General features: G+C 47.7%; 2 protein-coding genes across 2 annotated transcripts; one reads left to right on the top strand and one right to left on the bottom strand.

Moving 5' to 3' along the window:
• Positions 1-877: 877 nt before the first annotated feature.
• Positions 878-7,000, bottom strand: LOC309355210 (uncharacterized protein). The gene is made up of 3 exons (XM_081885817.1): positions 6,766-7,000; positions 4,060-4,812; positions 878-3,188 (listed from the first exon to the last, which is right to left on the bottom strand). Exons 2-3 carry the CDS (start codon positions 4,777-4,779, stop codon positions 2,373-2,375), a joined length of 1,536 nt encoding a protein of 511 aa, XP_081741943.1. The 5' UTR covers positions 4,780-4,812; positions 6,766-7,000; the 3' UTR covers positions 878-2,372.
• An 8,543-nt stretch (positions 7,001-15,543) lies between these two features.
• Positions 15,544-21,999, top strand: ATF5 (activating transcription factor 5). Its single transcript, XM_081887149.1, has 4 exons — positions 15,544-15,848; positions 18,201-18,329; positions 19,410-19,688; positions 20,844-21,999. The coding sequence occupies exons 3-4, from the start codon at positions 19,511-19,513 to the stop codon at positions 21,485-21,487; spliced, it is 822 nt and encodes a 273-aa protein (XP_081743275.1). The 5' UTR covers positions 15,544-15,848; positions 18,201-18,329; positions 19,410-19,510; the 3' UTR covers positions 21,488-21,999.
• The last annotated feature ends 21 nt before the right edge of the window (positions 22,000-22,020 follow it).

The raw sequence follows: 22,020 nt of genomic DNA on the forward strand, positions 1-22,020 counted from the left end.
ATTAAGCTTATTGGTGTGCAGGTCTGTTAATCAGGCCACAATATCAGAATCCAGGCCTGGTGGTGATGGGTTTCTAAAACACCAAAAAGGTTACCCTTAAAAATCACCCCAAAGCCACAGGGAGTTTTACATGCTCACACACATACACAGAAGTAGAGGCCAACGGTCAAGGCAGGGGTTCAAACCCTGCCTCTGTTATGAACCCACATGTCTCTGGCAATCCACCACCCTTTTAGCCTCAGCCCCTGCGTCTGCAATATGGAGATAATTCTGGCATGTAAGAATAACAGAGGCAATGGTTCGATTCAGAGTTCGACATAAAAAGATGTGTGCTGTTCCTTCTCTTCATCATCCTCTTGTGGGTGTTTAGCTTTTGCTTCTAGTCTGCTAATTCAGTTAGATTCTAAATGCACCAAACTACTGATTTGTGCAAACCATATTGCCCTCAAATCTGGAACCCAAACTATGTACTGTTGCAAAATAAAATCTCCTAATCTCTTTTCCCTTGTGTGCAAAAGAAGGGGAAGGGAAAGCGCACCCTCATAACAGCAGGTGATGGATTGCCATTGTGTCTGAATGTGAACTATTGAGAGATCCTTATTTAAATTCTAAGTATATGTTAAACTAAGGTAAAGGTAAAGGACCCCTGGACGGTTAAGTACAGTCAAAGGCGACTATGGGGTTGCAGCACTCATCTGGCTTTCAGGCCGAGGGAGCCGGCGTTTGTCCACAGACAGCTTTCCAGGTCATGTGGCCATCATGACTAAACAGCTTCTGGCATAACGCAACACCGTGACATAAGCGAGAGCACACAGGAATGTTGTTTAACTTCCCACCACAGCGGTACCTATTTATCTACTTGTACAGGCATGCTTTCAAACTGCTAGTTGGCAGGAGCTGGGAGAAAGCAAGGGAGCTCACCCCATCATGGGGATTCGAACCGCCGACCTTCTGATCGGCAAGCCCAAGAGGTTCAGTGGTTTTAGACCACACACATAATTAACACCATATGAATCTCATGTGTGAGAGTATGGTGAACAGACAACCTCCAGTTCGTGGATGTGAGATCCACTGATCTTCTCAATTTGGTTACCCCATAGAGAACAGGAATTTTTTTATCCCACAAATAATCTACATGCATGTGGAAATCACAAGACATAAAGAAAATAAAGAGGATTGCTTTTTAATTGAAATTATTATTATTATTTGTATTCCACCCCATAACTGTAGCTCTTAGGGCTGTTTACAATTTAAACATATAGATGGCATTTTCCCTTGCTTATTTCTGTAATACTGCAAACACCGCCTCTTGCTCAAAGGCAGCGGTAGAGGGTAGGAGGCCCATTCTGCCTAAGCTACAATAGAGAAGAAAGGTTAAGACCTCCTCCCTCCCATTCTGTATACAGACAGGCCTGGCAAGTCAATCTTACATCAACAATGATGACAGGTCAGTATCCTGCACTGCACCTGAGGGTAGCAGGCTAGTTTAGGTGGCATATGGCAAGCCTCATGGTACCTCCAGCTCCAACCTCCAGCATCTGCTACCTGAGACAGCTGCTTCGCTCTACCTAATGGTAAGGCTGGCCCTGCATAATACAATACACACAAACAAACAAACACACTCTCACAACACTGTGAGAGACTTGGCATTGACCCACATTTTTATAAAAAGAATCCACAAATTACTTTTTTCGGAAGTTCTGTAAGCGCCTGCAAATATGCAAGGCACTGTAAGTCAGCAATACTGCCCATCAGGGTATAAGACGACAATACTGGGAACCATGGCTGTGCTTTTAAAAAATAGTCAGTGGAGCACATTATGCAAATTAAGCCAATGTGCATACATTTGCTTATATTACACAATTGCCTTCTGTTTTTGCTAGCTAAGGAAAAGGACAAAGGGTTACCCAGAGCACTGCAGCTCTTGTAGATTTCCTGCTCGGCCCTATGGCTCCGATTTGCAAAACTACACCATGCATGGTTTTCAACATTATTTCTATAATCTTATGGACTAGAAACACGCTTGCAGGATGAAAAACCAAGCCACAGCACAGATTCTCAGAGGGTGCAATTTTGTGTGAAATACACGGAACCCTGATCCTCATACTCCCGCTACTATTTATTTTTGTGCTGCTGCAGGAGCGGGGAACCATAGTGCATTTGTGTACAACAACGCATGCCCAGGCAAGCTTGAGCATGGCTTGGGGAATGTGCAAAAGGGCATGCAAGTGATGCTCTCTGTCCACTGCAACAGGCACGCGTGGCACTGATGCAGGTTGGAGCGCACAGGTGAACAGAAACTGCTGCGTTTCTGTTAGTCGGGGAAGGTAAAGTTACATTGAATGACAAATTATTCTTTGCGTCCGTCCTTGCTATCCATCCCGGTGGATTCGTTGGTGCTGAAGGAGGTTGGATGGGTGCGCAAAGCCCTTCTGGCAGATGGAGCACTTGTACGGGGTCTCGCCAGTGTGCACCTTCTCGTGCACGGCCAGGTAGGCCAAGTCTTTGAAGAGTTTGCTGCAGTGCCGGCACCGGTGAGGCCTCTCGGTGCTGTGGACACGCTGGTGTTGCAGAAGGAGGGAGGGACGTGCAAAGGCCTTGCCGCACGCCCCGCAGGCGTAGGGGCGCTCGCCGGTGTGAGACCGCGCATGGATGGCCAGGTACGAGGACTGCTTGAAGGCCTTGCCGCACGTGGCGCAGGCAAAGGGCCGCTCCCCCGTGTGCACCCGTTCGTGCGAGGCCAGCGCGTTGGACTGCTTGAAGGCCTTGCCGCAGAGGACGCAGGAAAACGGGCGGTCCCCGGTGTGCACCCTCTCGTGGACACGCAGGCTGTGTCCGTAGGCAAAGCGCTTGCCGCAGACGCCGCAGATGTGGGGCTTGTCGTCGCAGTGCTGCCGCTGGTGCAGGAGGAGGGCCCCCGCCGCGGCAAAGCCTTTCCCACAGGCGGTGCAGGCGAAGGGCCGCTCCGCGCAGTGCGTCAGCATGTGCCTCTGCAGCTCGTAGGGAGTCTTGAAGCACTTGCCGCAGGCAGCGCAGCGGTGAGGGCGCTCCCCCGAGTGGATGCGCCGGTGCTCGGCGAGGTTGGAGGCGCGCTTGAAACGCTTCCCGCAGAGCTCGCAGCGATGGGGCCGCTCTTCCGTGTGCACGAGGGCGTGGCTCTTGTAGTCCGAATGGCGCTTGAACGAGGCCTGGAGCGGGAGAGGGAAAGCGGGGCAGAAAGCAACAGACTGACACACACGCAGCAACCCCCAGGGATCCCCTGCCGGACAGAGAGGAATAATTTTCGGTGCCTGCTCCTCTGCACAAATTGCCTCTTGTCATTTATCATATTGATAAAGCCACACAGAAAGAAGATGGTCAGCTATTTAATTTGGAATGTATAACTGGCTTTATTATTTGTGTTATGATTTGATATGTTATTAATTGGAAAGTTATTAATGGAAAATTAACAAAAATTATTTACAAAAAGAAGAAGAAAGAAGATGGTCTTCTTTTTGGATTTTTGTATGGCTTAACCATGAAACTTCCTTATGTAAGGCGCTCTGATTGCTTTTGAATGACTGGTGGCTACCAGCTGTTGCCCAAAATGAAAAGAATGCCTTTGGCCTTCCTGAGCTGTTGCCATTCCATCAGAATACCTGAACTGCTTCCATCCCAGCTGGTTGTTATATATGAGAACTGCAACTTTACAATGGTGTTGCTGGACTATAACTCCCATCAGCCCCAGCCAGCATGGCCAGTGGTCAGAGATGGTGGGAGTTGCAGTCCAGCAACATATGGAGGCCCTTAGTTATTGCAATATAAAGAGCAAAAAACACAAACGCAGACATATACACCCCTTACTACTTCCTCCCAAGGAAAATGCTGCAGGGAAAGACTCTGCCCTAGATGGTGTTTACAGGCCCGGGAAAGCAGGAAGCATGAAACAATACCTCAAAATACGAGTTGGAGTCTTACCTTGCTCTAAAGGCTAATCATGGGAACCCAACAGTTTAGTTCTCTGTGTTTTCCCCCTTTCATTCCCATTTCTAACTTCCTGCCTGCTTTCACCCGCCTCACCTGGCACAGTTGGCAGCAGAAAGGGCGTTCCTCATTGTGCACCACTTCATGGCTGAACAGCTCCCATGCCCGCTTGAAAGCCTTGGCGCAGATGGCACACTGGAATGGCTTCTCGTCCACAATCACCTCCCGGATCTCAAAATCCTCCCCTCTGCAGAGCTCCAAACGCTGCGGCAGGCACGGCGAGAGCGTCACCTTCGTAGCGGGCACCAGCTTGGCTGAGGAATACACCCCATCTTCATTTATCAGCTGCACCACGTCATCTGAGCGGGGAGCTTGGGTGTCTAGATTCTCCCGCACCTCCTGCCCATTCTCCGCAGTTCCCTTCTTCTTGCAGGCACCCTGAGACCGTAGATGCCTCCCATGGGAAGGCCCAGCTTCCTCCATGCTGCCTATAGGCCTGCCCACCTCCTGGGCCACAAACCCTTGCTTTCTACACTGCTGGGGCTTGCAGCTAGAGAGGAAGGAGTGTTGCAGTTCTGCCACCCTCACCTCAGTCTTGGAGGTGGCGGCGATGGCATCCTTGCCTTGCAATGAGACACACAGAAAGTGCTTTTTCCTAGAGTGGCCTACAGAGCTTCCGGTGAAGTCCAGCTCCTTCTCACCACCGTTCCAGTCCTCCAGGGATACCGGCAGCTCGGATCCCTCAGAGCCGTTCTCAGGTATGCGACATGGTGAGAAATCCGCTTCATGGGCAGGAGAAGAGGGAATGTCCACCATGGCGGGTGCTGCTAACTTCACGAGCCCACTCCTCTACAAGAAATGACAAAAAACGAGTAATTTGCTTAGTGTTTCTTATTCCCGTTCAAAGCACTTCACATACTCCTCTCACTACCAACACTGTCTGGTAGGTCAGCGTTGTTATCACTGAAGATAAGACTAGGGCTGAGGGATGGTGGCTTGCCCAAAACCACCTGGTAAAACACACAACTCAAAATCATAGTCATTTATGTTTGCCACTACTGCGGCCCGTGTTTTGTTAGCCCCAAAATGGAAAACAGGCAAGGTCCCAACCAAAGGAGAGTGGCAGCTTGACAGAATATGTGCAGCTTGCAGACTTAACATATAGAATAAGAGAACAAGAAGAACATATGTTTAGAGAAGATTGGAAAACATTTATTGTATATATATGGGAAATAACTGTGTACAACTGAAAACACTGGCAGAATTAAGATAAATTCAACAGTGTAAACAAGTTAAGATGGATGTAATAATGGAATACTGAATGGTATAGTTTCTGTAAAATATGTAGGGATTTATGATATGTAAAATGAACCATGGAAAGGGAAGAAGGGAAGTCATTGATATATTTAAATTGTAAAACAGAAAATTCAATAAAAATTATATATATATACAAAATCATAGTCATTACATGACACCAATTCAAGACCAAAGTGTGTTTCTCAGTCTAGCCACATTCACCTGGTGAGCATGGTCCTCTCCTCTCCAAGCTCTGGATCTTTTGCCTCTCTGTGTGCTGATGATGTGTTTGGGCAGTTGGTAAATTGGGGAAGGGCCATAGCTCAGGGTTTAGAGCACATGGTTTGCATGAATAAAGTCCCAGGTTCGATCCCCGGCAACTCCAGCTAGGACTGGGAGAGACTCCTGGCTGAAACCCTGGAGACCCACTAATGACAGTAGTATTGGACTAGATGGGCCAATGGGCTGACTCAGTAGAAGACAGCTTCTCATGTTCTTAGGTAAATTGGTTCCGGAAGCGGCCTCAATATTGCTCCAGCAGGGGCAGCTGCAAGCCAATCAATGAGAAAAGCATTTTGCTGGCTCAGGAAGGGCAGTTTCATATGTTAAAGAAGTCCATATAACAGAGGATAAGATGGAACATTCAATCTGTGTGCACATTTACCAAGTCTATTTTGCAGCATGTACACAACTGCATGCACTAGAAAAACACAAGCATGCAAGGCTAAGCATAGCAAAATATACCATTGTACAATAATCCTGTGTTAACGATATATTCTCTGCACAGAAACCTTTCTGTGTAAATTTTGTGTTGTGTTCTAAGCCATCCTAATATCTACAATGCGTGCCTGTAAGATGTTATATACGCCATAACTTGGAACGATATACTGTTTTGTTGGTGTGAAATACAGCTTGATTTCCCAAGACACTTTACAATGCCAACAAAATACATACGCGGTGCATACGAAAATATTCCAAGTGTTTGTGTGTGTGTTTCTGCAAGGGAAAAATCAAGTTTCCAACCACAACTACTAGCTATTGCGTTATGGGAAAGGGTGCCTTCTGTTTCTATGAATATTCTTGTGCATTTCCAAATTCTCCAAGTATCATGAAACCTGGCTGCCGCAAAGCCTAACGGGAGGCACTACTAGGTATTTAAAGGACTTGAGGCACAGTCCAATGACACAGACTTACACAAAATGTTAATATGTTAACTTATATGTATAAATGTGTCTGGAAAATTAAGGTGGTACATGGATGGAGTCTCAGCAGCACTGAGATGTACAGGGTGCCCAGCTGACCTACAGGCTTTTTTTTTTTAAAGGAAGGTTTTACACAAGAGAGAAAAGGAACATGGGATCTCAGGCCCACCACAACAAGCCCAGGACTTGGGTCCCCTCAGCCACTTTCTAACAACGGCCCTGGGATTAAGGAGTGTCACTACTTTCATCCAAAATGGCGGAAGCCTCAGGAGTCAAGGGTTCTGCCACATTTTCATATACTTACCTAAATGAAGGTCTTCATTTTATCAGCGTGTGTAATGGGAGTGTGGATCCTGCCACTATCATCCTTTCAAAATAGCAGTTGGCAGCAGTATGGGCCATCTCTTCAATAACTAATCCAACAAAGAACAATAGTGAGAGTTAACTGGTCTTGACCCTATGCAAAAAAACAGGAGAAAACAATCAAAAATATGACTGGAGGCCATACAAACACATGCAATGTGGTGTTGTCTACTGATGACATTCCCCAACACCCCACCACAATATACGGCATGTAACCCATGCTCCAATCATTTTAGAATATATTAACCAATCTACTATGGGCTTATGCCCTAAACAGCTTCTCCTTTGAGAACGACTGGCAGAAAAAACAGCCCTACCTTGAAGGCACAGAAATTCAAAATAGGACCCAGTGGCGTAGCTTGGGTTGTCAGCACCCGGGGCAAGGCAAGTAATTTGCGCCCCCTAACCCGTGGATTTGCGCCCCCTAACCCTAACCCCCAGATGTTGCGCCCGGTGCGGCCGCACCCCCCTGCACCCCCCACGCTACGCCACTGGCAAGACCTGCTGGAATTAACCCAGCAGGTGACACCTCAAATAACATTTGGAAGTTTACCAGGTTTGTGGAAGGTGGAGAGCACAGTACCCCAGGACAGAACCTACAGCATATGGTGATTGATTTTGCTACTTCTGTTTGTTGGTATGTTGGTTTATTAAAAAATGTTACCCCCCCCATCCCAATTCTATCCTGCCTTTTTTCTTTTATTTAGGTAAGGAAGTGAGGATGGCAGATCAAATGGCATTACTGCCGTCATCCCGCTGAGCGGAGGGGAGAGATTGGAATTCCCATATTGTTTCACAAACTGTGTGTAGCACGTCTGAATCCACTGCTAATAAGGAAAATGGGGGCGGAAGGCAGAGGCGGCCGACCACCTCGGCATTGCTAAAATAAAATAAAATCAGGTTCCCCACTTCCTTCCTGGGGCAAGTCAAGGATCCCACGTCCCTCCTTCCACCTCTGGGGGGAGGGCTCTCCCTTCTGACCCTCCCCTTCGAGGATGGCTCAGGTGTTGCCACGGGGGCACTGGCAGCCTTTGGGGATCTGGGTTCACGGAGCCGCGCCCGAGAGGGGCTGCACTGCCTCCCTCTGTGGGCGCCCTAGGGTGGGGTGGCACGGACCCCTTCCTCGCCTGCCTGCCTGCGGGAGTCGGAAGAGAGGAGGGCGGCGAGCCTTGCCGCGACTCACCCTGCGGAGCCGCCCGCCTCCTCTGTCTCGCTCCTCCTTCCTCCGCCCCTTTCGCGCCGGCGCCGCTTCGGAGCTCCCCCAACCGGACCCCTTCCTGGCGGACACGCGATCGCACCAAGAGTTGGGCCGCCCTCCTCTTCCTCTCGGCAGACCCGGCAGCACTTCCAGGAGGCGGCAGCTGCAGCAGCAGCAACGCTGGTGCATGTCTTAGCAGCCCCCCAACACACCCACCCCGCTTGCTTTCCATCGCAAGTGCGCATGCACCGTCTCGCTGCTCCCCCCCCCCCCCGCTTTGGATTCCGCAGTGGATCAAGCATCAAGGATCAAGCATTCTTCCCTTTCCCTCCCGCGCCATTGGCCGCCCCCTTTCTTTGCTTCATAGGGCCAACTCCTAAGGACCCAGGGGCCCTTAGCTCCGCCCCAGTAAAATATTTGAGCCCCTCCCTCGTTAGTGGGCATTGTAGTGCAAATGATGTGCTGCGTCTTCTGATCAATTACGCGGGGCGGGGCTGACCTACTCCCTCTCCCCCCTCCCATCATAGAATTGTACAGTTGGAAGGGACCCCCAGAGTCATCTAGTCCAGCCCCCAGCACTGCAGGAATCTCAGCTAAAGCATCCATGGCAGATGGCCACACAGTCTCTGCTTGGAAACCTCCAAGGAAGAAGAGGCCAGCACCTCCTAAGGGAGACTGTCCAACAGCTCTTATTGTCAGAAAGCTCTTCCTGATGTTTATTCAGAATTTCCTTTACATGGTTCCTTTACATGGCTCATGGTCAAGGGCTGATGGGCATTGTAGTCCGACAGTGCCGGATTTACGTATAAGCTAAACAAGCTATAGCTTAGGGCCCCACTCTCTTGGGGCCCCCCAAAAATGTAAAGGGGAAAATAACTTATATTTTCCAAAATATAAGAGAAAAAACAAATCAAATAAAACCTACATACAGCAACAGTGGCAAATGGCTTTAGATACCTATTAGGTCCATAAATTACCATATAGCATATAGTCAACACACAAAAAAAAACCGTGACAATTTGTTGTTGACAAAGGACAGCTGGACATATAAAGGGCCCCATTACCTTTAGTAGCTTAGGGCCTCATCAAACCTAAATCTGGCCCTGTAGTCTGACAACATCTATAGGGCCACAGATAACACCTTCCTTAGATGGAAGAAGCTGGAGCTGTTCAGGTGCCAAGTACACTAACCGGAGGCAGTAAACACAGTCGCTGAGTTGTGTTCATTGCCTCAGCAATGTCAACAAGGCTGTAAATGTTCCCGGGAGAAGAATGTTTCGAACCTTGGAAGAGAAGCTAGTCTCTCAGTAATAAAGGTAAAGGTACCCCTGCCCGTACGGGCCAGTCTTGACAGACTCTGGGGTTGTGCGCCCATCTCACTTAAGAGGCCAGGGGCCAGCGCTGTCCGGAGACACTTCCGGGTCACATGGCCAGTGTGACATCGCTGCTCTGGCGAGCCAGAGCTGCACACGGAAACGCCGTTTACCTTCCCGCTGGTAAGCGGTCCCTATTTATCTACTTGCACCCGGAGGTGCTTTCGAACTGCTAGGTTGGCAGGCGCTGGGACCGAGCAGCGGGAGCGCACCCCGCAGCAGGGATTCGAACCGCCGACCTTTCGATCAGCAAGTCCTAGGCGCTGAGGCTTTAACCCACAGCGCCACCTGTGTCCCTCTCTCAGTAATAGATCTCGTTAAAACTGAGAATGTCAATCTGGTTGTTGTTTTTTAATTGATAATAACAGAGCTTTTAGCCGTCCACACTATAAGAAAATGCCGTATGGCATTGATTTGCATTACCATGCTGGTCATGGGCTAAAGTCAGGAACATAGGAAAGCTTTTTTTATATACCAAATAAGACCGTGTGTTTGTGGGGCTGCCCTTGAAGATAGTCTGGAGGCTGAAACTAGGGCGGGATCCAGTGCAGTGAGATCAGGTGTCACCGGTCCTGAAAGCACTGCACTAGCTGCCAGTGAGCTACTGGGCCCAATTCAAGGTAATAGTAGCAGATGGAGCCTTAAATGGCTTAGTGCCAACCAAATAAAGCTTCATGGTGATGCCACTGCTGCTGGTGATTGCATGGTTGGCATTGACCTGTTGTTCCCTATTTTTGGTATGTCCTCCTCTGGTGAGGTGCATCTGTCTCCCTCATTATTTACATTATTGACTTTCAGGAGGAAATCGAAAATTCCCTGGCATGAAACACTGTTCCTGGCAACCCTGAGATCACTGGTTCAGGGAATGTTTTAAGCTTTTTAGAATGTAACTGTTTTCAGAATGCTTTTTTAAAAATATATGCTTTATCATTGATGTGCTTGTCACCCTGGGCTTCTTCCAGAGGAAAGACAGGATATTCCACAGCTATTGCGGGATTGGGATAGCAAAGGTGTTCTATCCAATGTCCCACCCACCCACAAGCAACCTAGCTGCTGCTTTCTGTACCAGCTGTAGCCTCCAGAACAACTTCTTCTGGATAGCTCAGTTGGTTAGAACACGGTGCTGATAGTGACAAGGTTGCAGGTTTGATCCCCATATGGGACAGCTGCGTATTCCTGCATTGCAGGGGGTTTAAACAGATGATCCGCAGAGTCCCTCCCAACTTTACAATTCTATTATTCCAGAGTAGCCCCACCCCCCGCCTAGAGTGCATTGCAGTAATCCAACCATGAGGTTACCATTTCACAGATAGTTCAATCCAAGAACAGCTGTAGCTATATATCCTACCCTTCCACCCCTGAAAAAGAGGGCCAAAGATGATTTCAATAAAATGTGCATACACTAATTAATATGAATAAATGCACTTTAATGTTCATAAAAATGCAATACCTTACACCAGGGAGGCAGGTGGGGGGGCAGAAGTGTGGGTTCATGCTTTTGTACTGGAGCAAAGGTAGATGTAGGTGGATGACTAGGTCACCCTAGAAGTGCCTCATCTTCAGTCTGCTGTCTAGGTGCCAACTGTGGATGAGCAACTTGAAGGCTCTCTGATAGCTTTTTCTCTCTAAACCAAGCTGAGGCTGCATACATAGCATACATTTAAAGTCTCATAGGAAGTATAGTTTATCACCCCAGAGCTACAATCCCCAGCGCCCTTAACAAACCACAGTTCCTCAGAGCAACTGTCCTCTGTAAAGTAGAACAGGTGAACACCCTCTTTAGTGAACATAACAACATTAAAAGAAGGTATCTCCAACATCCATTTATTTTCTGTTTCAGTAAATGACTTGGGTATTTTTTGAATGTAGAGATGTTAATGCAATGTGGAATGAATGAATACTTGAGTTAATAAATAACCCCCCCCCAAAAAAGGGGATAGTAATTGACTATCAGAAGATGGGGACTGCCTCAGGTAAATGGGAAGAGTTAGAGATTATGATTAAGGACTGGTGTGAGATTGGCTGCCTTGCATTTACACACCCCAAATATGTTTTCCTACAAAGTCTCAGTGGAAAAGCTGACAGTAACTCCCACAGGATTTTATGTTTCACCCTGCCCTGCGCTTCGAGGAAGGACTGGCTGGAACACTTCAGTTCCCCTGAGTTTTTAAAGGAATCTCCATGACAACTCACCAAAGAGAGGTGGGGAGCCAGCCATGGTCACCATGGAGACTTGGAGGTTGCGATGAGGATGGAGCCAACATTTAGTTACACAATACTCCTGGGGAACTTTGTTCAGCATGCCAAAAACAAAACAAAAAAACCCCAAGTACTTTTAGTGGGCCTCAAAAAGGTTGAAAAGGCTTTCAAGGTCAATAGAGTTTGCTTCAAGCCAAGGCTTAGGATCAACCTTGGAATAGTTTTAGTACTGTGTTAGGAAATGGTTGCTTATGTGCATATGCAGAGTGCATTTCCCTCCTAATTGCAGCTAGCATCTCCCCACCTAGGAAATGTTGCAAGGGCTCTCTCTCTCTCTCTCTCTCTCTCTCTCTCTCTGTGTGTGTGTGTGTGTGCGCATAAACTGCAGACAGGCTTCATTCTAGGTATCTTTTCTGCCACAAATTCAACCGCCCAACCATTCCCTGCCAGAAGGCAAGACCATCCACTTCTCCCTTTGGCACATTATAGCCCGAGCTACCCATTTATAACAATGTGTGTCTATGTATAAGCATCAGCTATCTGTTTTGTCTTTTTTTCTTCCTGTGAAGCGTGGTCTGCTACTCCAAGCACCTCAGGTTTTGTATAGCTACAAATGTCTTGCAAAGTTTGCAGAGGAGGAAATATGTCAGCTTCTGTACATGGAATGGGTGTGGGGACAGGGGGATAGGAAGGGGGGTGCAGGGGGTGCGGTCCGCCCCAGGTGTCATCCCTGAGGGAGTGACAAAATGGTACACTGCGGGGGGCGACACTTACTGCGGGGCCTGGTCTGCACCGCACCCAAGCCACGCGTCTCTCCTGGGAGTGACGCGGTGGCTCGGGGCCCTGCACTGCCCAAAATGGCAGCGTGGGACTTGCATCCGCCAGAGCAGCTTGCCGCGGCGCCTCCCTGCGAGGAGGACCACAGCCCACCCCCGCCGCACCAGGTGCCAGAGCAACTAGCTACGCCCCTGTGTGGGGACATCTTGCCTTTCATTTCAGGCAGGAGGTCCTGGGCCAACCCTGGGGGCCAGTCACTCCCCCCCAACTTCGTGGCAATCAGCAAAAGCCCCTTTTCTATGACACCTTTGGCACAACCCCTTAGTCCTCATTCTGTACTGAACCTAAGCTTCCGATGCTGCACTGACTGGATAGGTTTTCCCACTGGACCTTTGTTTCCATCTCTCCCCCCCCCCTCCTGTTGCCTCCCTCACAGTAAACTGTGGACCATAATTAGGAGCGCAAGAGAAATTAAATTATGTTTGCATTAAAGGCAAATCTACCTAATTTAAACTTTCCAAAACTAATGAGAACTGAAACACAGGAAACCTTCAAAATGTGCACTTCTCCAAATGTGCTTCCTGAGACATTGCATACAAAAACGCATACACTGGGGTCAAGTGTGCATAAATATGCATGTATTAGTGAACATGTCATACCAAATGCATTGTATTATTGGAAAACGTTGTCTATCAAAATTGCATTCAGATGTGCTTATTAGAGGGAGTTCTTACTAAAATGCAATTAATTTTTCATGAGCTTTTTTTTAAAAAATGCAAACTTATGTGGAAATGAATTTCAGTCTGGAAAACTGAGGGGAAACCAAAAGTGCTAGATTTGCCCAACCCTAACTGTAAGTGGTTTTGGGCAGGGACCTGCTTTTTGTTTGGTTTTGTTACTCTAAACCTATATAAATAATAACAATAGTAGAACTAATGCAAGGGACAGAGGTACCCAAAAGTCCTAGATTTCCTGGCCTCATTAACCAGCCACAGTTAGCAATCTCCACGTGCTGCCTTCATGACCGGCAAAAGGGCAGAGAAAATAACATACAGGGGTAATCCAGGAGACAGAGGCCTTGTCCCCGCCATGCTGGCTGCATACGGCAACCTCTGCCCCTTCTGGGCTATTGACCTCCAGGAATGCAGTTGGCAAGGCAAGGGTCACCCTACAGCAAGAGAGAACTGACCAGGGGTCAAGGCAGCAGAGGGTGGCCTCTTGGCCAGGCCTTGCCGTTGCCAGTGGAGCAAACAATTCAAAGTACCACAGAGATTCACTCAGTTTTTCACAAGAGATCCTCAAATGGTCTGTGAAATCACAAGTTCTGAAATTCAAAGGTTATTTTAAAAAACTGCATCTGATACAATAAACTGATGGTCTGGGAATTATCTTCCACTTCCTATTTTGCCTTAGGAGTGTTTACAAGTAAGAAACTCCACAGGCCAAAGGAGTTTCTAATTCTCACTAGTGAAAACGCAGTTTGAAAAATCCGACATATGAGTTGTTAAGATGAAGCTAACAGGAGTTTTCTGAGGCTCAAAAATTGGCCCGGCCAGGCCTCCTCAGAACACTAGAACTGCATTTCCATGTGTGGATTGCCCTTCAGTGAACATGAGATCCCAATTCTCTTGCATAAGGGACATTTTACAGTGTGAGATTGGACAATCTGACAGCAGTTGCTAGGAGCTTTTCCGGAAGTGGCTAAATTCTATTGAAGGCAGTACAAGAAGCCTTTAGACAGGGCTGGCTCAAGATGCTTTGCTGCATGAAGCAAAGGTGCCTCTCAACTCACCTTCCACACACATAAGCTGACTAGGCTGTAAATTGAATCTTACTTTGGTACTGGTGACAGGGCTGCTGTCTTTGCCACAGCTGAAGTCAGCCAGCTAGCTTAGGCAATGAAACACAGGCTGAGGGCACACACAACTGTGTCCCCTCCAAAACCTTACTGCCCACCCCCAGAATCTGGCAACAAACTAGCGGATCTTTGAGCATGGGTGTTATATGCTGACCACGCTAACAATCATTCTGCAGTAACTGCCATTTCCAGACCAAGTGGAAGGGAAACTCCACACCTAGAGTACATTGCAGTAATCTAGTCTTGGATTCACCAATGCCTGGACTACTGTGGCCAAGCTCTCCCAGCCCCATAGGCTGCCATCTTTTGTGGAGAGAGATCTGTGGCGGTGAGGGGCTGCTTTTGTGGCCTGCAAGTGTGGAGAAGGAGCCATTCTGCCTCATACCCTCCAACGTTTCTCCGATGAAAATAGGGACGTCCCATTCCATAATGATAATTTTACTACCCATCACATCTGACTGGATTGCCCCAGCCACTCTGGGCAGTTTCCAGAATATATAAAACATAATAAAACATAAAAAACCAACAACTTCCCTATACAGGATTGCCTTCAGACAGCCCAGGGGTCATATAACTCCATACCCTCCAGCATTTCTCCATTGAAAATAGGGAAATCTTACCATACCCTCCAACATTTCTCCAATGAAAATAGGGAAATCCTAAGGAAAAGTGGGACATTCTGGGATCAATTCAGAAACTGGGATGTCTTCTGTAAATCTGGGACATCTCTCAAAAATAGGGACACTTTGAGGGTCTGGTGCCCTCAGCCTTCCAAATCAGTCCTGCCTCTGGTCAGTTTGGCATGAGTTTGTTTTTCCCCCCTCCTCAGGAAAAATCTCCTGTTTCGGCTTTGTGAGCACACTTCTTGTGGTTGTTTTGTTAGCTTTTTGCCTCTTCCATGTCCTTATTTGCTTATCTTGTTGTTTTCCCTTCTCCTTTCCTCAAAATGATAAATAAATAAATAAATAAATAAATAAATAAATAATTCCTGGGTGCACACCCAAACAAAATGTGCTCCTCCTCCTCCATCTGCCCAGGGCAGACAATGGGCCAGTTTCTCTGACACAGGAACTACTTACAGTGCCAGGATTTCTTGCCAGGATTCAAGCTCAGCATTTTTTCCTTCATCCATCCCACAGATCTTAACATAATAATCTAAGCAAAAAAGGCTGCTCCCTGCCCCAAGGAGCTTATTATCCAATTTTTGCTGATGGAGTCGTTTGGAATGTCACTCATGATGGACAGAAGCATTCCATGGCAGTTGGAGCCAGTTGGAGTCAGTTCAGGAAGAGAAGTTAGTCAGAACAGAGAGAGAAAAGGAGGAGGCGGATAATAGGGACTTTCCAGATTATTATTGTCTCGGAACTGACAGTTTTTATTACCATGTTATGGGAAGCATTGGCCAATAAGATAAAATCTCTGTTCAATGTTCTTCAATAATTACAAGTCCTTTGACAACGACTCTCTCCTTCAGTGCCTGAAGCAGCATTTCTATCCAAACTCTATTGCCACGATGACAAAGGGAAGACAGAGGCAAGGGTAACAGGAAAGAAATAACTGAATTCAAGAATAAACGGAGGGAAGATGTGAATGTTATTAGCTCGATCAGGAGTAAAGAGGTAAGAGTATAATGAATCCCACACATTAAAAAATTTAGCATTATGGCAGTGAAAAAATACCCGATTTCAAGAGATAACCATCCTAATTCACTACAAAAATAAATAAATCAGAAGAATCTGATTTTTAAAACCGCACAGTACAAATAGCAAGGGTTTCATTTTTTTTTATTTTCCCTCTTGACATGCAGATTCCACATTCAGAAATCTACATTCTGTTGCTCATCTCAGGTCAATACAGATGGACTTTTAACCTTTTTGAGTGGGACTGATTTCAGAAGCAGATGGCAGTGCCATGGCCAGCAGTATATGACAAATCCGAAGTGATGCCCTCCTCTGCTAGAATAAGCTTTAAATTCTCTCCCTAAAACCATGGTGATACTTCTGGGATTCCTATATTCTTTGTAGCTCTTATCCTGACTAGCACCAACATAGTAACAACATAGCCTTCACAGTTGTTGCCTGATAGGAGACCTGTGCAATGCAAAAGCTTGCTTGCTTTCAGGGACGCTAATAAAAAAACCACTTCAACATATGTGGGAAACATTTGTGACAACCTCAGCAGGCCGTTGCAGGAGGCGGGCCTGAGTAGCTGGCCTCCTGTTAGATGGACAGTTCCTGAAGCTAATCTTGATGCCGCAGTTGCCTGTCCAGTAGCCAATGAGAAGCAACTGAGAATTCCCCTTCTTTATCCTGGTACACCCACAGCTGATGCAACCCTAGTGCAATGTGCCGTATCGCGGCTGCCTTTGCAGTGTGTGTTCTGCTCTCTGCCTGGTAAAATAGTTCTGAAATACCGTACCATCTAGTTCTTGCTAACATGTGGACACTGTAGGCTGACATAAACATTCAAGCCCAAAGACCAGCTTGTGATGATCTCATTTTCAATTTGGGGGCAGAGGAGAGGGCTATTGTTACTGCTTAAAATCTTCTTTAACCACTTGAGTGCTAAATACTGTATAGAAAAGAGATGGGCCAGGGCTTTAATATGTTAGAAGGTTAAAAAGAAGTATATTCCAATGAGAGTTATACACCAGCTTTTTGAGAATCAAGAAGCAAATGTGCAAGCTTTCATGTTACCCAGGATTCTTTGGGATGGGTGTTTGAAGGTGCATCTTAAAATCTTGCACACTACTCTGTGGAGACTTTTTGGTGCTTTCCCTGTGAATCAGAGGGACGAGAGGGACTGACATTTGTTGAGTTGGGAAAGACCCACTTGGGCTACTGTTTTGTTTGCAGTGGAAGATGGCCGAGCTTGGCAACCTCCACTATTTTCAACTGTGCAAATCACACTGCTCACACCAGCTAGTGTTGTCAGAGAAAGATGCCACATCTAAGACCCAATAGTCAAATATTATCATTTGAAACAAGGAGCACACATTATTTGTGTGATTGTGATGGAAGCATGTGGCAGTCTATATCAGTGGGAAATAACTCACCCACCCACTTAGAGCAAATATTTGATCTAGATTGGATCCTTTTCATGTTTCATTATCCTATCACACGATGCTTTGTGATCTCAGCCTCCTAGATCACACAATAGGAACATGAAGGACCTAAGGCATAAAGTTGTTGGGAACAGGCAAAGATCAGAAATCACTTGAAAACTGCATGCAGAAGTAGAAGCAGCAATGGAGTCCCATCAATGACTTAGCAGCAGAGGGTCTTCACCATGACTCCTCCCTCCTCTTCCACCTTTTCTTCAATTCTTCTTGCTAGCAAAGAAAGTTCAAAGAACCAGAAGAGAAAATTGATCTGGGTTGGGTTGTAGGTCACCTTTCTGTTTTTTATTCCTCCATGGAAAACACACGTTCAACTCGAGAGCTGCTGTGCATTAGCAAAAGTATGGCTGGGTACAGTATATGTCAAGTATGATTTACTTGCTCATGTCCTACCAGGCATGGCTCCAGCTAAACTGAGCCAGGGCACTCTGCACCTGTAATGCCATAACTTAATTCGAGTACAGAAAGCATTAGCCAGCAACCTCGCTTTCAGGACTCAACCTCTGAACAGGTGTTCTTAGATTACAAGGCTGCCTTTGAGCATGTGCAGAGTACATGCATCTCGCTCAACTAACCGCAGCTCAGCTCTGCATTCCTCGGGAAGTACAGCACTGAAACACCTTCATTTTAAAGAATTAGCTACGAACTAACCGCGCGTTTCCTAACGTGGAAGAAAGAATATGTTTCAAGGAAGGATAAACAGATTACAATCCCGTTCCAAAAGGAGCATGCGCAATGTCAAGGGAAAGGGCCGGTGGATGGATACGCGACGAGCGGGCGCTGCGGCTTGGGCGGCTGGAGCGATATATAGGAAGACTCCACCCCGCTATGACTCATTCCTTTCTCGACACAGATACAACAGAGGATTCAGACGGAGAGCAGCGACGCGTGGGCGAGATCGAGGACATGGCTTTCTAGAGCTGCGCGGATCTTGAAGCGAACAAGCGTGTATTGCACGCTGCAACGAAACAAGCATAATGGAGTGAGTAGATCTTTTGGGGGTTTCCGCTGGCGGAACCCATCTTTAGGAAAAGCGGGTCGGGGATCGAGCTGCCTCTTGGTGCGGTCGGGTCCCTTTTCCCCTTTCTCCCTCCCTGTATCTCTTTTAGCAATCCCGGGGGGTGTTGAGGATACAAACCGAAACGCAATGGGTGGGGGCGTGTTGCTAGATCTCGAGGTTTTCCTAACGCCCACATAGTCCTCTGTATTGCTGTAGAACAGCACGACCCCCTCCCCCCCACACACAGAAAAAACGCATAGAGAAATCGGCGCCCTCTGTTCTCGGGGCTCGAGAGGGTTGCTCTTCTGGGCTCTCTCTAGGGAAGGGAGCAGGTGCGTCATGCCAAACCTCACCGGGAGAAGCAGGTGCGCGATGACATGTTCCCGCCCTCTTCCCCTCCCAGCGCATAAGGCAGATGGGGGGGGGGGAGCGCGACTTGTCTATCCCTGCCCATGCTAAACCTCTCGGGAGATTTTCCACTATTCCAAGGTTCTTCTGGCCCAAGCTTTTTTTTTGATGTTGTTTTGCGGCCAGGTTATTTTGGCACCCAAGATGGAAAGTCCCACAAATGCCTGTTCTATCCCTGGCAGTCAAAATACAGTGATAATCAATGGGATCTACCATATGCTGCCCTTTCATGACACCCAAAACCAGCAGTCGAGTGGTCCAGAGCTTGTACTGTGGAAGCTACATGGTCGGAATCATGAAACACTTCTCCCAAAGCCTATGCTGGCAGGAATTGTGCAACATACACATGCCGTGTCCATCTGGATAACTCTTGATGTGGGGGGGAGGGGAGAGAGAAGCTAGGAAGGTTGTAGGATTGGATGTGGGAAGTGGTCCAGGCCACAGCTAACCGCCTAACAACATACGAAGGCCTGCTTTGCAAGTCCTGTTGTCTGCTCTGATATCACTTAAATCCTCTAGCAGAACAAAAAAGTTAAAGTTCGAGTTTGAGATGGGTAAGCTGAGCCTGGTATTGAGTAGGCCTTTTCTTCGGTCCTCTACCAAAATGGTAAACTGTTTGCATTTCTGACCTGTATTTTCCTCCCCTTCCTCCAGGTCCCTTTTTGCCACCACCACTATCCCTGCCTGCAGGAGCCGAGCTACTCCTTGCGTGCTGCATCCCAATCCTGTGTCGACCCTGAATTACCATTGCTACGATGTCCCTGCTGGCGGCACTGACCCTGGACCTGGACCTGACCATGCTCCCAGCTAGCACCATGTCCTGCAGGCCGGAGCTGCTCAAGCACCGGCTGCCCCACGCCGGTCATTGCGAGCTGCTTGCCGGACCTGTGGATGAGGGCTTTGCCCTCAGCATGGAGCGCCCATTGCTGACAGGTGAGTAGGTTGAGCAGGGGAGGAACCATAAGCTGGAGTCTGAGGGCTGTGGGGAATTGCTCCAGGTGCAGCAGGAAAGGAGAATCTTTTCCCTGAAGGTCATTGAGAAACTAGCATTGGCATGGATTGTAGTTCTTCTACGCATTGCTCATCAAACTGCTACAGCATTGGGAAACACCAAAGTATCAGCAAATCAGATACATTTGAGAGTGGACAGAGCAATCCCATCTGATGATCCTCTGTGCTGGAGAGGGATTTGATGGGTGGAGGTGTCTGCCTGGCTGGTCTCTGCCATTAACACAGGAAGCTTCCTTATATTGTCAGATCATTGGCTGTGTAGCTCGGGGTTGTCATCAGCTCTCCAGCGTTTTAGATGAGATTCTCAGCCCTATCTGGAGATGCCTACAAATTGAAATTGGGACCTTGGGCATGCAAAGCAATGCTCTACCATTGAGCTATGGCTCCAGCCCCATTTGTGATGGCCTTGCCCCAACAGCAGCCGTGTGGGAGCTACCACTGGGGCATTTCATGGAGGGGGTGAGTATAGGCCAGAGAAGCCTGCTATCGTATGACAGCAACAGACCTCATCCAGGCCTCTTTGCTGCTCCAGCTTGTAAAAATGTATTCTTCCATACTCCCTTCCCATCTTAAGAAGGAGGACTGTGAAAGCAGTGGTGGCTATGCCACTCCATCAAGGGTTAGCATTGCCCCCCCCATGAACCTATTATTCCTCTTGAGTATTATCCTCTTGATATCCCTTACACAGTATTCAATTGTTTTTTAAAAAAGACTCAAGACTCACAATTATACTGGACAGTTTGAAAGCTAAAAGGTGAATAGCTGTTTTACAACCAATAAAAGGACTGGAGAAGGCTTCAATTAGAGTCTTTTAATTTCTTTTACACTTTCCTCCTACCCTTTCTCACATGTGGCTTCTGATTGCTCCATATTTTGACCCACTCCTTCCTGTGCTTATTCTGACATGTGGCTGTCTCCAGAACATCCCATCTGTACCAACTGCCTAATGTGCAAGAGCTCTTGGCTCCCAGTTTGTCCACTCTCATGTGTAGAAGTTGATGGGGTCAGCTTTCTAGCAGAGTCTTGTAGATTCATACTTGCCTGTCTACAGCTGACTTTCTTCCTGCTTGTTTGTAGGCGATGGCTTCTCAGACTGGATGACGGAGCGCACAGACCTGGCCACGCTCCTGAGTGTGTCAGGGGAGCCCTCGCCACTCTCACTGCCCTCCCCTCCTGCTCCGGACCTGGAGGCCATGGCCTCACTGCTCAAGAAAGAGTTGGAGCAGATGGAGGATTATTTCTTGGAGGAGTCACTCTCACCAGACCAGGTAGCACCCAGCACCCCTCCCTCTGATGGGAACTTCCACTTCCCCTTTGGTGATGGTTTTCAACCCCTCGACCACCACCCTGCACCTGCTCCCCTGCAGACCTTGGATTCAAGCTGCTTAGAATTGCTGGAGATCTATGGCGGAGAAGTGCCTGCTGAGCTCCCCCTGCAGGGCAGTGATGTCCATGCCCCATTACAACGGTCATCTGCCCTAGCACCCAAGGGGGACCGGCGCCAGAAGAAGCGAGACCAGAACAAGACAGCAGCCTTGCGGTACCGTCAGCGCAAGCGGGCTGAACATGAGGCACTGGGGGATGAGTGCCAGGCCCTGGAGGCACGCAATCGTGAGCTGCGTGAGAAAGCAGAATCCATTGAGAGAGAAATCCAGTATGTAAAAGACCTTCTAATTGAAGTCTACAAGGCACGAAGTCAGCGCCAGCGCACCTCCCCCTAAAGGCAGGGAGCTGTGTATCAATTCTCTCTCCACTTCCCCAAATAATAGCCTCAAGGAGAAACCATGGGGATACCGGAAGTAGACAAGAACAGATCAAGCATGTAGGAATAAAGTTTGGGATGTGTTGGGAATTAGGAGCCTGCAGGGCACTTCAGAGGTTAGGGCCACGTAGACGAACTATACAAGACAGATTCAGAGTTGTGGGGCTACTGAACTCTGCACAAATCAGGGGGAGAATGGATTACATTTGGAGGAAATGAGGATTGATGATGTGTAAAGGTCCAAGATGAGCTAGTTTTGGAAATCGTCTCAGGTTTTTTGGGGTAGGCTGTGACAGGATAGTACTTCTCTTTCTCTCTCTTTCTCCTTCCCCATCCTTACTTGTCCCCCAAATCAGGAAACAGACAATAGTCTCAAGGCTGTGAGATGGCTTTTTCGTATGTACACTATATAGCACTACTTTCTTGCACCTTTTCTCAACTATGCACCAATAAACACTTGTTTTGAACACCTGCCATGAGTCATGTGAGTGA

This window comes from Podarcis melisellensis (genome assembly GCF_964234715.1).
Source record: "Podarcis melisellensis genome assembly, chromosome: 13".
In the NCBI taxonomy this organism is placed as follows: domain Eukaryota; kingdom Metazoa; phylum Chordata; class Lepidosauria; order Squamata; family Lacertidae; genus Podarcis; species Podarcis melisellensis.

Excerpts from the sequence above, each read along its gene's own strand:
- LOC309355210 (XM_081885817.1), bottom strand. The coding sequence starts at position 4,779 with ATGGTGGACATTCCCTCTTCTCCTGCCCATGAAGCGGATTTCTCACCA. Across the intron at positions 3,189-4,059 it reads TCTGCTGCCAACTGTGCCAG|GCCTCGTTCAAGCGCCATTC; the intron begins GTGAGGCGGGTG and ends CTCCCGCTCCAG.
- ATF5 (XM_081887149.1), top strand. The coding sequence starts at position 19,511 with ATGTCCCTGCTGGCGGCACTGACCCTGGACCTGGACCTGACCATGCTC. Across the intron at positions 19,689-20,843 it reads GGAGCGCCCATTGCTGACAG|GCGATGGCTTCTCAGACTGG; the intron begins GTGAGTAGGTTG and ends GCTTGTTTGTAG.